The sequence below is a fragment of the Grus americana genome, chromosome 1, assembly GCF_028858705.1.
Source record: "Grus americana isolate bGruAme1 chromosome 1, bGruAme1.mat, whole genome shotgun sequence".
Classification (NCBI taxonomy): Eukaryota; Metazoa; Chordata; class Aves; order Gruiformes; family Gruidae; genus Grus; species Grus americana.
The window spans coordinates 208,268,960-208,284,334 of record NC_072852.1 but is presented as its reverse complement, the minus strand read 5'-3'; the positions used below and the strand labels follow the sequence as shown (position 1 = coordinate 208,284,334).

General features: G+C 37.9%; 1 protein-coding gene across 2 annotated transcripts in view; it reads right to left on the bottom strand.

The window, feature by feature from the left end:
- The window catches only part of SLC36A4 (solute carrier family 36 member 4), a 123,151-nt gene that overhangs the window by 90,259 nt on the left and 17,517 nt on the right, over positions 1-15,375 (bottom strand). For both annotated transcript variants that reach the window (XM_054809666.1, XM_054809673.1), the window contains exons 6-8: positions 14,233-14,317; positions 3,992-4,219; positions 2,628-2,726 (exon numbers count right to left, since the gene is read on the bottom strand). In XM_054809666.1, the coding sequence (XP_054665641.1) occupies positions 2,628-2,726; positions 3,992-4,219; positions 14,233-14,317 (412 nt within the window). The remainder of the gene's footprint in view (positions 1-2,627; positions 2,727-3,991; positions 4,220-14,232; positions 14,318-15,375) is intronic.

The following is a 15,375-nucleotide window of genomic DNA, read 5'->3' as shown; positions in this document are numbered from 1 at the left end:
GCCAGATGAATGCAACAACAGCCCAAAGCAAGCCAATGTTGGTGCCCAACAACTGAACATATTGCTACTCCTATCCTGAACACCCATCCTGACGGATTGGGCCCAAGTCATAGCCAGTTCATGAACATCTGGAGGAGCAGAGGAAGTTCACAGAACGGCAGCGTAACATCTATCTGTTAAAGGACTGGAGATAGTAGCTAATAAGAAGTAAATACAATGAAATGGTTATAAAATATATATATATGTATTAAAGTGTGTGGGGCGTGACCATGATACAAATGGTATGGAATAAGGGGTGGAGATTGTATTGGGTTTGGCTGAGATGGAGTTAATTCTCCCCACAGCAGCCCTCATGGTGTTGTACTGTGTATTGGTAGCTAGCAAACTGTTGATAACACACCAGTGTTTTGGCTACTACTGAGCAGTGCCAGCACACATCAAGGCCGTCTCTCCAACATTTCTTCTCACCCACCAGCAGCAGGCTGGGGGTGGGCAAGATCTTGGGAGGGGACACAGCTAGGACAGCTGACCCAAACTGACCAAAGGGATATTCCATACCATAGAACATCTGCTCAGCAATAAGAAACTGAGAGATAGGGGGAGGAACAGGGCAGGGGCATTCGTTGTTGGGTTTTGTTGTTGTTGTTGTTGGTTTTTTTTTTTTTTTTTACAATGTTGGTCTTCTGGAGTAAGGAGTACGCATACTGAAGCCTCACTTCCCAGGAAGTGGCCAGACATCGCCTGCTGATGGAAACTAGAGAATAATCTTTTGCTTTTTGCTTTGCTTCCATGCGCGGCTTTTTGCTTTAGCTACATTAAACTGCCTTTATCTTGACCCACGAGTTTGGGATTGTTTTTCCATCTTCCTTTCTCCCCTCCCTGCCTTGCTGAGAAGGGCAGTGACAGAGCGGCTCTGGTGGGCACCTGGCCCCCAGCTAGGGTCAACCCACCACAAGCTGTCTAATGTGGAATCTAATGTGCCAGAAAATAATTACCATAAATCAATTCCCTACCTGTAATTCAATAAACTACCACTACCAAACAGTAAGCATTCAGCACTTTCCTGACGCTCACAGGACTCTCATTTGGGGTTTCCTGGCTACAAACACACCCCCACGTGCTATGCAGTACATGAGCAACAAATCTAATACAACTGGGATACCTATCAGACCTACTGTACGTGACTTGCATTTACACACATGCAGTAAGTCCCAGACGATACAATTTAACAGCAAGAAGCTTAGTATAGTCCAATTTATCAGATTCACTCAGCATGGGGTTTTTTTGACCAAACAAACAATCAAACAATCCCAGATAAATGGCTGTTTTCCTATGACAGAACTTCCAGATGACAAAAGGAAAGATGTCCAGATACACTCAGATATACGGTAGCTAAACCTCCATACCGGTCAGTTCACAGTTTGAGAAACAGTCAAGAACAGTTTGAGAAATGAAGATTCAGTCACTAGATCCACATATCCCGTGTGTGAAAACACACTTCTATAACATAACAGGAGTTAAGAGTTTTTGCAATTCAGCGCTTCTGGCAGTGACAGTACAGCAGTAGGGTGAAATATTCTGGTTTAATTCAGTGCTGACAGTTCCAGAAAAGAAAAGATATTTGAAAACTCTCCTGTGATATGACAATCATTTCAGATTAATTGCATGCTGTTTTGGGGTTGTTTTGGTTTGTTTAGAGGGTTTTTTAAGAAGGTGGGGGGTGTTGTTTGTTTATTAGTTTTAAGCATACAGTAACACTTGCTGAAGTATGTAATTAAATTAGTAACAAAAAAAAGTGTATATTGTAATTTCCCAACAGTTTAAAGACATTATCATCTTTCATTCCCAGAAGCCTCTTTGGCTATTTTTAAAAATATACCACGTGGAACAAAAGTGCTAACTAACTTGTAAACTTTGCTAGCGTGAGATACAATGAGAAAGCCTTTAGAAGCAGAAATATGCGAATAAAAGAGATTAAAAGAGATCTACTTTTAAAAAACAGATTTTTGGAGTGATAAATCTATTGAATTGACATCTTTCAGGAAACAATGAAGAACTGAGGTTCATTGTCAGAAGGCAATGAATCAAAAATATTCTGACGTTTCTATCCTTATCATCTCTATCAAGTCACATCTATAAGATAAGTTTGAGGCAAGAAGAATAATGTAGTTCTGATAAATCACTTTGTCCTCAGTGATCTCAAAGAAAAAGAAGGATGATAAATACATTTCTATTTTTACACACTCATCACCTAAAACTGAGCTGCTGAATCATTATAATTATAGTATCATCATATTAGCTGAGTACTATATTATTATATGGCATATTATGATACTGGCTATTATTACACTCTTATCTCCATCTATTTGGAAGTAAAGACATCCTTGTAATTTGGGAACCTGCTAACCGTCCATGTAGCAATCAGTATTCACCAAACTCCGCTTTGACAGGGATGTTGTGTCCTCAACTTTTGCCTTATTTGACAAGGTAAATTAATCCTTTTCATATCAACATGGGAGATTAGTGCTTCAACAAAAACAACTAAATAACAATAGGAGTAAAACTGCCTGTATCCCATCATCTAGCACAGATTCAGGTATTTTAAAGAGTCACAAAAAAGCACTTACCACACCAATTCCTTCAAAAGCAAATATTGCAGTCCCAAAAAACAGCGGGTACTTCTTCCAGCCAACCACAGGAGGCAGTTTTTGAGGATCTACTATATCCTGAAGAAAACAAAGCAAAACAGTGCTATGTAAAGCGCATTAGCTGTTCCTACAATTTTAACTGATTTGTTATGCTATTGAAAATAAAACTCAGTACATGTTGACAGTGGTGTATACATTGCTATTTAGAATCCTCAGGTTTCCTCCCAAACTTAGTCCTTTATACACATTTATAGACACCTTCCCACCCATGCACAGACACCTGCAGATATACTTATTCTAGGTTCATATTACTGACGCTAGAATTTTTCACTTTTAAAGTATCACACTGGTGTATATGAGTGAGCATCAACTAAAACAAAAGGGAAAGCTCATGCCTCAAACTTAACCTTCTGCAAACTTATGTTATTGCCAGAGTATTGCATTTTCTTATCTGCTTTCATACTGCACAGATATTCTTCACAACCATAAGGGACAGTAAAAGAAAATCTTGTTAATGGAAGGCGAGTTCCTGCATAACAATTAATTACTCTCTATCTCACTCAATCTCTTTATGTTAACTTCTACTGCCTCCTTGCCCAGCCAATACCTCTAGCTGGCTTTTCTGCCTTCCTCCCCATCTTCTACTTCCCGCTTGTTTCATAACACTCGTGAAAGTTTTCTCAAACAATAGTGACACCCACCACTTATCTACACTGTGTGTGCAACAGTGGCTACCATTTAGCACTTTTCAAAAATCTTAATAAAAATGTATATGTTTCTAGATGTGATTTTTTTCCACCCATCAGTTTAATTTGTTCCATTACAAAATGCCTCCAAATATGAAACACAGCAGCAACCCAGAAAATGCAGCAACTATTCAACTTCTCAGGAGATGGAATTCTGCAATATCTATTCTTAAAGGGTAAGTGTTAAATTTTTCCTGATTGTACTGGAGAAACACTAGAAATAAATGTTGCTGTCGGAAATGTTCTTTTGTTGCAACAGAAAGATTGCCCACAGATTAAAACCTTGCAAGTTCTGTGTGCAACCCATAAAAATTCACATATACTTCCACTTGACTCCAGGTCATTACAATACATACTTCTATTTTCTTAAGAGCAGCAATATTATCCTTTCTTTCAAAAGTACTGTAAAAGTCCATGTTTACACCATGTCTCAAGTATTAAGGCACCTCCTTAAATTAAAATGCCTCGATAAAATACAAGATAATTCTGCCTTTCAGCAATAGTCAGTATAGATCTATCAGAGACCAACTGCCACATGCAACAAATACACCTTGCCACACTGGGGAAAAAAAAGATAATAAACTTTTTTATACTCACTCTAACAATATACTGGTAAATGATCACCAGGCTGACAGCCATGGACAGATTGGCAAGCAATGAAAGCAAGGACAGGCTCTTAAGGTCACGAATAAAGACCAGGAGGATCATGAATGGCAGGAAACACAGCATGTATATTCGTAAATCAGTACTCCTTTTCTCAGAAGAACTGCTGGTGGCACTAACATTTATGGGAGCAGTTTTGTTTTCCAAGAATCCTTCATGGACCTGTAGGGGAAAAAAAAAAAAAACAACCAAAAAAACCCCAAACGTGTTAAACAGTGGTAGCACTGAGTCTCTGTATATGGTCACATCACTGTTCTTCTATAGGGGCATTTGTCCCTCTGCTTTACCTGCTGAGTGTCAGGCGTTTCAGGACCCCTGTACTCTCAGTGCAGAGAGGAAGACAAGGCACTTTTAGCCAGTGTTTCATCCTTAAGACAAATGAGAAATCAGGACCTGAAAGATCTGAAACCGTTTTTATCCTACCACTGACTAAAGAGGAAATCCACATGAGCAGTTTAGATCAGATTCTTTTCAGAAAAGGAGACTTTGGTAAAATGAATGCAAGTAAGATGGATCTAGGCCTAAGTATTAAAGTTTGAATTTTCCTAAGGAGAGTAAGGGGGTTAGATGACCAACTGCTATTGTACCCAAGTTCAATGCTTAAAAATCTTATGCCTTTGCTATCCACATCATACCAGCATGCATACAAAAGAATGCTGGAATATGAACCTCCCTATATTTATTTTAATTCAAATTATTTTTTCTTAAATTCACTCTTTTATTAATCAAAGATAACTCAACTTAAAAAAAACCCACATGAGCTTAGAAAGAGTTGAGAGTCCTAAACTGATATAAATTAATGCCTATAGATAAACAGCAGTACACAATGTGAAAGTGTATTAGGTTTTTTGTATGTAACATTACAATAGTTGCCTACGGTGCAATTCAGAAGACTGAGTTTGGCACTATTCACAACTCTCACTGCATCTTTTGGAAAAATGTTAATGTGGCCATAACTGCCAAAATTTGTTTCCACTGCATTCACCGCCTTACAAATCAGCACATGACTCTGCTTAATCTGCTCATGCTGCAGAAAGCCTTTGGCTTGATGACTATGAAAAGATACCTAGACAGTGAAAAAAAATTAGTTCTTATAGCACAAACAAAAATGGGAAATCAATATATAGCAAAACAACTTAAGATAATACTCTCACCCTTAAGTACTGCCAGACAATGAACTACTATCGCCACAGTCTTAAAACTTAATATAGAACAGAACTCAGAGGAAGGCTGTATAACCCTACAATCCCAGAAGCGTAAAAGTGTAGCGATTCTTAAATATTATTATCTTTATCACACAGTTCACAGACATGGTCCCAAGACTGATTAATTTATGGGCAATTCTTTCAATTTGGTTTGCTCTTTAAAATATCAGTTGTTATCTGTGCAAGTGAAATAGTAAGATCATAGATACTTCCTCAAAAATCCAAACACGTTAAGCTGTTACAATAAAATGGGCAAGTATTACCATTACTATGTGAGTTTTTACGTAGCCATGGCAGTTCTAAGCAACCACCACAATTATCAGTACTTAATGTCATTTATTTTGTAGGTCACAGTAATTCAAGGCTATTAATTTTTTACTTTAAGGAAGAGGACAAAGTGGAGAAAAGAGGACAGGCTGGAGATACGATAGGCAATCAAGGGATCATTGGGACTGTGATACTTTCATGAGGCAAAGGGAGTTAGCTGATAATGTAAAACCAAGCATATGTAAACCAAGTCTTTCAAATTAGCAAGTTCGCCAAAATTCAGACTTTACAAGTCTAGGAGGAAAAAAAAAATACACAAATTATTTCCGTTGTTTCAAACAATCCACAAACTCAGGAAGACAGAATTAACTTAAAATTCTTTTCTCTGTAACAAAAAGTGCTAGACAGATTTTTTCATTATGAAAAAGGGAAAGATAAAAGACAATTCTGCAACCACATGTTTTCTACAAATCTCACTTTGAATCAAAACAGAGGACACCAGCCATTACGGAAACACTAATATTAAGTGTCACAGAATCACAGAATGTTTCGGGTTGGAAGGGACCTTAAAGATCATCTAGTTCCAACCCCCCTGCCATGGGCAGGGACACCCTTCACTAGCCCATCCAAAGAAAGAAAAAAAAAAAACAAACCACCACCCTAAAAAAACCCCAACGATGCCCAGTCTGTTTCCAAGCAGCGATCCTGCCTCCCAGCTAGCTTCCCCAGTTATATACAGAGCATGATGTCATATGGTATGGAATATCCCAGTTGGGGTCAGCTGACCCGGCTGTGTCCCCTCCCAACTCCTTGTGCACCCCCAGCCCACTCGCTGGTGGGGTGATGTGAGAAGCAGAAAAGGCCTTGGCTCTGTGTAAGCACTGCTCAGCAAGAACGAAAATATCTCTGTATTATCAAGACTGTTTTCAGCACAAATCCAAAACACAGCCCCATGCTAGTTACTGTGAAGAAAATTAACTCTATCCCAGCCAAAACCAGCACAATTTAGAACTGACTTCCAGTGAATCCACACAGCTACAATAACTCCACTTTGCCAAGCAATACGTCGAACATTTAATCAAATTACTTTCCTAATGTCACATGAAGTAAAGCTCTCTGTAGAAGTTTCCTGCTTTCCCACCATATTTAAAATAGAAATACAGAACAAGCACTTTAACAGCCTTTCACTTTAACAACAGCCTCATGTGTTTACACAGCCAGAGCTGCTCTGCACACAAGGACACATAAGAGGGTTTTCTAAGAATTACAAAGTGATTCGAGCATATAAGTCCCATTGAAAACCTCAGCTATAATAAATACTTAATCTAATGTGCCTTCGACTTATATAAATGTTTTTAAGCCTGATGAGCTATTAAAAAAATTATTCCTAAAGAAATAACTGTAGGCAGGATACAGTTTGGGTTCTAAAATACATTTTTAAAATACCACAGTATAAACCTGCTTCTATTCCAATCATTTCAAGCATTCAACCACTTCAGTTTTCTCTTAAGACAAAGACATTCTATTTTTATACACAAATCCCAATAAAAAGTTTCTATAATCAGAAATATTTGATTTTTTTTTCTATTAACACCACCAAATTCCAACTAGACATTCAACTGGAGTTTACTGGCTAATATGGCTGGAAAATGTAGTAGACAATATTCCATATTCTATATAATTCTATTCAAGATTAGGCCTACTGTGATCAGCTACCCTGAGATCAGATCACACCTCCATGTTGTGTTAGGTAAGAGTGGTCATACAAAATAACCTTTATAATTATCTGTTCTTTATTTTCATAAAAACATAAGGAAAGCACAGAACATACTACAGCTGCACACAAACTCTCCACAGCCATCAGCAGATGAATGAATATTGATGCAGAATTGGCAAAACACAGACCGTAACAGCCTTACTTGGATACAAGGATGTTGTCAGAAACAGCATGAAAAACCTTACTAAAAATCAAGGTCACATCTAGTGCTTTCTCATTATGTACAAATTCAGACTTTTTTTTTTCCTTACAGAAGTCAATCAAGTTGGTCAGTCCCTTGGTAAATCCATGCTGACTGGTTCCAGTTACTTTATTCTCCCTCATGTACCCAGAAACATGCTCCATGAAGACTCAATCCCTGACTTTCAAAGGGATTGAAGAGAGGCTGACTGGCTTGTAATTCTCCAAATTATTCTCCTGGCCTTTTGTGAAGATAAGTACATTTGCCTCTGCTTGGTTCTCAGGGACCTCCCCCACTCTGTATGGTCTTTCAAAGACTTTAAGTTTCTCCCAGAAATATCAGATCTCGGATACAGCCCATCTGGTCCCAGACTCCCTGCTTTCTCTGTGTCTTCAGAGCACAACAGTGCCACTGCTTTAACCAGATTGCAACAATATAAAGCAGGGTAATTCCTTACTCTCTTCCCATCTTTGTTCTGTGTGGTCACAGCTGTCCTTGTATGAAGGTATTTTGTAACTCTACTCAGAAAATGGAACAAATCTTATTTATTTGTGATAGCCTTTACCCTACTGAGATTATTCTGCTGTAATTCTTTAGATAAATAAATAATAAAAAAAATCAGAGCCCTACCTGAAACAGCCCTGTTTCCCGAAGCCTATCCTATGGAGGATTATGGCTTTGTAGAGAGAAAAAGCATGTGAAATGGTTAGTTAAGTTCTACTTATCCCCTAATAACTGCTGAAAGTGCACACACTTATCCCAGGAAGAGTATTTTAGAGATCAGCTTGCCAGCAGATGAAGAGGTTACTGTGAACTGTAATATGCTGAAGACAGTAGTGTTGTCTGGGTGAGGACGTTTCTGAAATTTACTCTCCGCTAGCTATTACTTCAGCAAAATATGAAGCCTCTAACTTCAAAAATTAATATTTCAATTTATTAAAAAAAGAAACTTTTGAAAGTTTCAGTTCAACTGTTGACTGTCAAGCCATTCTCATTTTGTCCATTATATACAAGTTTTTACATTACTAAAATACTTTGGGAGTGAATTTTATGTATACATGCACATGCCATGTAACTGGTACTATCACTTCTACTGACATAAAAGCACAGGAGGACAGTTCATTCCCTTTTGTGGATATACATACACCTCTTTAAATCAACTTCATATCAATAAAGCAGCTTTTACAACATCAGGAGGGCAGTACCACTTACAGGTTTAGGCAAGGCCACAGGAACTATCCATACCTCAGAGGTGGATTTTGGGACATGACAGAATAGTGACTCTGTACATTGACTCACAAGAGGCACATCAGATAAGATCCAGCAAAGGTTAATCTTGTGAGAGCGCTAAACAAACAGGCAAGAGTGACTGACAGGTGGAAGAAAGCCGAGCTGGAAAGTAAAATGCAAAAATTGTAAAAAGTAAGGACCACTATTCTCCCTCTTAGAGTGGAGCAATTGGCTGTGGGAGACTTGACAGTAAAGAGCAGCAGAGCAAAACTCTAATGAAGATGAGATTATACTGATTTATTCAGGTGCAGACTAACATTACCATCACTTTCAAAGTGCTTTACTAGATTAAAAATAAATAAATAAACAGATAACACTTAAAACTCTTCTAACAAGTAACAAAATACAAAGCAGCAGTAGGACTTTTTTCTTTTTCTTTTTTTAAAAAACTTTTTCTCATATGCTGTTTAACTCAGTGCACATTTACTACTGATTGTGTTAGGACTGACTACGACTCACTCTCTGTCTAACCTTCTCTCCTAAATATTAGAATTAATATAATCTCAGATTCCTATTCCGGACAACAATCCCTTTCAGTCTCCTGCTGCTCTCTGCTAGCATATCACTGCATATGGCAGTCACGCCGGGCCAAGAACAGCAGACATCATAACTAACTGCCTCTCTCCTATAAACAAAGCAATATAATCTGAAATACCGTCAGAATATCAGCCAACTTAGACAAATCTTTCCACTTATCCATTCAATGGATCTGTGCTTGAAAAACACACACGTACACATTCTTTTGTATGTCACAGAACTCAGTGGATATTGTTCAACTTCCAATCTGAACACACATTATCTGCATTTTGTTCTATGCTGCTTATCATAGCTGAACCTGGAAGTTCCACAAACGTTCCCTTAAACTACATGAAGAAATATCATTAGGGTTGTAGAAAGGAAGTACACAGGCATGGAAGTCCCTGGTCACAAGGTGACTTCATCAGAAGTCACTTCCATTATTCAAGGAGTAACTGACACGGTGGCGTGGTGTCTGAAACAGCTTTGTTTACAGGAGTGGTTCACCTAATGTCTCATTTACGTATCCCAAGCACAGCATCCACCACAGTCAGCTGTATCCATGAACACTGTGCAAATCTGGTTATCAGATTCCTGATGTCAGGCTCCCAGAAAATGACTGCCGCACAACTAGTGACTGCAGAAAATTCAGTTCAACTGATGAACACACTTCTGCCAAGAACTATAGCAAGAAATAATTCCATTTCCTCAGTCTCTTCAACCAAGACCACTGTTTCCTTGACTTTATCCCAAAACCCAGTCTTTCTGTCACACAGTCCATGGACTTTTCAACATCTAGTGGGATCAAAACAGTAGTCTTTGAGCTCATTGGTTCCTTCTTATTCCTTCTTCATTCAACTTAGAAAAACAACCAGTACAATAGACAAGGCCAGATCTGGCACAAAAACAGTGTTATCAAGCAGGTAAAGAATATATTGTAATCCTGTAATTTGGCATGAAAAGGTCAAAGAAATGTTTCACAGTTCTTTTAGTTCTGGTATTTCATTTTACTCAGTACTCATCTTTGGAACACTTTTAACACTTCTAATTTTATGTCTAAGCACAATTTCCTAAGTTTTGGGTGGGTTTTTTTTTTTCCTTTTTACCAAAAAAAAAAAAGGTCAAAATTCCATTATGCAGCATCCCACTGATGTGTCATCTTCAAAGTCCTAAAGATCTAATACAGTGCTCCCACACAGCAAGAACAGGTTTTCATTTTTTAGCTTTATCAGCAAACAATGAGAAAAGGACACTTCCAGAGAACTCAGCAAATACTCACGAGCAAGTTGATAAATTCCAAGACTCTTGGCTTCAGGTCTTCCATTGCTCAAGCAGGAAGAGCAAAGTAACTATGGTATGAAAGGGGACCATCGCCTTTTGGGCACAGATTTTTTTGTCTATCCAACTATGTTCATGCTCCAGTCTTGCTGCAGTCAATCTCCAGCTCTTCTTCCAGTTTTACCATTCTTCTCCAGTTACAGACACCTTCACCGTAAGCCCCATATTTGCGTGCTGCCAGACTTAATAAGAACTCTTGCCACAAACCTGCGTTCCTTTGATTCCTCACGAAAAGCTTTGTTTCAAATCTGATATAACTAGAAACAGCGTTTTGTAGCACAAAGGGTCTGGAAAACTCTATTGTAATGCAGCCCACATCATTATAATTCCACAAACACTAATCAGAAAAGATCTAGCACCAGAACCTATGCTGCATATCCATTAGTGACAAGGGTATACCAAACATTTCACAGAATTCAAGAGATGAAATAAATATTTAGACTTACATGCACCACTGTGTGTCTAACTAAATATTCACCTCAAAGTAAAGTGAATTGATGAATACTCAATTCACATGGCAGAACCATTCTAAAATGCTTTGTTGCTTTTTGTTCTGTGAAATAGTAAATAAGGTGAAGGAAGAGACTACTAAGTTTGGTTTGGTACTAGTTTTAACTAGGAATATCAAAGAAAAGATCTCAGTGGAGGTTCCCACTGGTTCCAGTGGGCTGTTAGTTTGCACTCACCAACACGCAAACATAATGAGTAGGGAGCATAATGCAGAGGTATTGGTGAAGGAGTGGTATGAGTACCATTTTCATTATGTTTTTCCTCTTAGTTCTACACCCCTACATTCCCTCTCTTCACTTCCTCATCCTTCCACTACCCCAAATAATACTGAAAGCAGTACCAATTTGTGTTCTTTGGTGCCCTCTACGGGACAGATTTCTGCAACAGAAAGTCGCCAGAAAGAAACCACAGCCTTCTCCCTCCCAGAAGAGAAAGCACGAGGCAATCTAAATTCAATACAATTGGAAGTGGAACTTCTGAATTGCTGATGACTTTTAATTCATTCACACAGTATTCATCATGGGTCTTTGCAGCCACTGCCTTTGCAGAGGTTGCTTTCTATAAGATCTTTCAACTCTTTTCAATAAAGCAGAAACAGGTTTCCTGTAAAGGTTTTGGGTTTTTCAAAATCTACAAAAGTGTGTGTTTGGTCTCATCTTTTGCTTAAGGTCAAAATACACACATAACAACTGGTTGATTAGATACTTACCCGAAGGGAAAAGTTCTAATTCAAACTTACATTGCAAAGCATGCAATAAAAATCCCCACTTCAGAAGGCCAGCAAAAAGACATCAGATGTAAAATAGGATTTTTAGGTATTGAGAGAGATTGTGACAGTGGGACTGTACTTTTTAAGGGTTGGGGGTTTTTTTCTCTTCCAAGATGCAAATTACAGAATATCCAGCTTCCAAATACACAAATTCTCCTGATCTTGACAGGATGTTTATCTGTAGAACTTGGAATACTTTTTAAACACAATATAAATGCTCATCTACGGGGCGGGGGGGGGAATTTATATTATCTTCAATGTACTAACTGCCCAGGGGGACACTCTTCTTCCTCATTAAAGTAAGTTAAGCTAGGCAAAGACACCTTTGTTCTATCTTTTGGGTAGAATAAGAGTCTATATGAATGACTAATGCTCAGTAATGCTCACCAACTTCACTCATTACATATGAGAAGCATACATGTTTAGATATAGGCTCAGATTCACCCTCATTATGGTTATTCAATTGACATAAACCTAATCTCATGAGCAGAAAACACAGCAGAGTACATTGGTAGAGTCCTGGCATCTTAATAAGCCCATGCAGGAGAGAGCACCAGAAGCTCAAAGTGCCTGTGGCTCCTGTCAGAGCAGCCACCCTGTGCTGGCTGAACTCCCATGGGCCACCAGCTCAGACACACAAACTGCTGAGTGTGCAAAGAGGAAGGACCAGGAGACATCAGGGACCCCATCAACAGAAAAATCTCCACAGCTCATCTCCAAGCGCTTAGAAGGACTGGATAATGAGAGACAAAAACATGAATGAAAGCAGGAGCAGCTGTCATGAAAGTGATAGACATGGTTTTGTTTGCTTTTGTCAGTGACAGATGGTTGGGGGGGGGGAGAAAAGGGATATTGGATTTTATTGGAAGGTTTGGGGGTTGCTTGGGAGGTGTATAGGCATTTGTGGTTGTGGGGTTTCATTTGCAATTTTTAATTGACTTTTTCATATATGGCATGATGAAATATTTTAATTTTAGACATCCTGAAATAAATCAACTTGCACAAATAAATCACAGTATTTTTCTAATAATTAATATCCAGTCTAATTAAAAATCTATAAGATATCAAAATGTGTTTGCATATGTTTAATACTATGTATTATATGTGTAATAGTAGTTACAGTAAAACACATGAAATGCTACATGAGTGGTGCTATTTAATATTTTCATTAATAACACAGATGATATAGTAAGCAGGATTTAAATATCTATTCCAGATGGAAAGTGAAAAAATATTGAAGAACAGGATTGAACCTGAGAACTGTTAAAAATCAGCCTGGTAAGGAAAAATAAAGGATTCTATAGGTAAGAAGAAAGAAGAACCAGAAGGATTGCCCAAATGCAGCTCTGCAGCAAAGGATTGAGAGATCACAGTGGATCGCAAGTCAATCATGAGTTAGCAATGACATGCTCCTACAAGATGACCATTATACTGAAGTGTCAAGTCCGGAATATGATCTGTAAGACCTGTGAAATAACCTTTCAGCTCTATTGGTCACAAGCAAAACTTCCGCTGGAGCAGCATAACCAACTTCAGGGACAAAACTTGGGAAAAAAGAGAGATGTGACAAATGCAGAGCGTTCACAGAAAAGCAAGAACAATTATTAGAATATTAGAGCGGAAACATGATAGCAATATTCAAAAACATAAAAGGTATCCACAAAGAGAAAAGAATAAATTATTTATAGCTAGAACATGAAAGAAAAGACTTACAATGCCAATAAGAAATTTTAAGCTTCTACAAAGCAGCAGCAGTCTAACAGATAAGACACCATTGGAACCTACTGAGGAAGCTGCGGAAATTTCAATGTCAGGCATTTTTAAGAACAAAAATCAGGATTGATTTAGATACAATTGATTCTGTAGCAGATGAGACTATTCTAGAAAAGGGAAGAGACTAAACAAGAACCAAAGAAAGATTCCAGTGATATGAAAATGGAAAAATATGCCCAGGAGGTCAGGGAAAAAAAAGGAAGTCAGCAGAAGGCCTGGCAAAAAAAAAAAAAATTCAGGGACAACTGGCTCCTAGACCAGTTCCAGTCTTATTTTCTATTATTTCCACAATTAATTTTCAAATTCAACAAACAAATCAGAGGGCAATGAAGCCACAAATACTTGCACAAGATCTGAATGTAGTTCGCCCTGCACATTGCTCCTCTTTACCGAAAGCTCTTTTGTGGAAACTGTGGTAGAACCCATTCTGTGCATGTCTCAACTTCACATTTTACATGTAGTTCTGGCGGACTTTATAAGGATAGGAAATAATAGTGAGGAAAAATGAATCTAAAACCATAGCTGTTTCCATACAGTAACACTACTCACTTGTTTCACATTTTCTGCCAAGAACACAACATAAACGCTACAAAATCCCAGCTGTGTTATCACTAGAAAAAAGTCGACAATATACCTGGGGAAGAAAAAACAAACATATATTACACTTAGGATCCAAACAATTAACTCACTTCTACCTAATACACAATTACTACTCCTTTTTACAGCAGTTAAAATGCTAGATTCAAGTGCCACATGAATCTCACCAGAACTGCAATGCAGGTTCCTCTTCCAGCAAAACAAGGTGGTTTTGTTTTGGGTTTGGGGTTTTTTTTTAAGGTAACACTGAGTAGGTACCAAAGTTTCTCAAAAAAATAAAAGAAAGGTAGTCACATTTCAAAGTGGCGTAAAATGAAAATTCAAAGGCTTCACAATGTGGTACAAATATAAACAACAGACACATATATTCAATGCAAGTACAAGTTCTGCTGGAGTCCATTAGCCCCTGACAAAGCCGTTTCCACTGAGACCAGAGATGAAATGTCTCATATAGTCTACATTATATAAGTTAAAGTAATTCAAGATAAACATTTTCACATCTTACTAAGTGGGTCTATATGAATCTATCCAAATACACATTTAGACACTGTGTCTCACTGAAAAACCACTCTAAATTATGGTTCACATTGTTTTTGAAAAATGTTATACACAACGGTGGCCTGAAGACATGCTGTAATGAAACCCCTTGCTAGAGTCAGGCATACAGCAGAGATCTGCTTCAGAGAATGGATTTGCTGCAGCACCACATCTCTGGAAATCAAATTGCTGTTTGTGCCTTGTAACTCTTTGGTGCATTACAGAATTGTCATTATATTTCACTACAAACCAATTTTCCCTCTAAATGAGCTCTACTCCATTCCTATGAAGTCATCACAAAAGATCTTAAAAGACTAGCTCAGTTGTTTGTTTTTTGAAACAACATAATAGCCAAAACACAGGATGCAAGATGCTGCATCCTTGAAAATAACAGGACCACAAAAAATTCTTCCTCAAGTGAAGAATAAAACCACTTTATATTAATGTTGAACAACATGTCTGAGTTTTTGAGTTTCACTACTGTGTAGTCATGCCATAAACTCAATAAACAGCTATACAGCAACAAATGGCAAAGAAAAAATAATGGTCTTTTAGAAA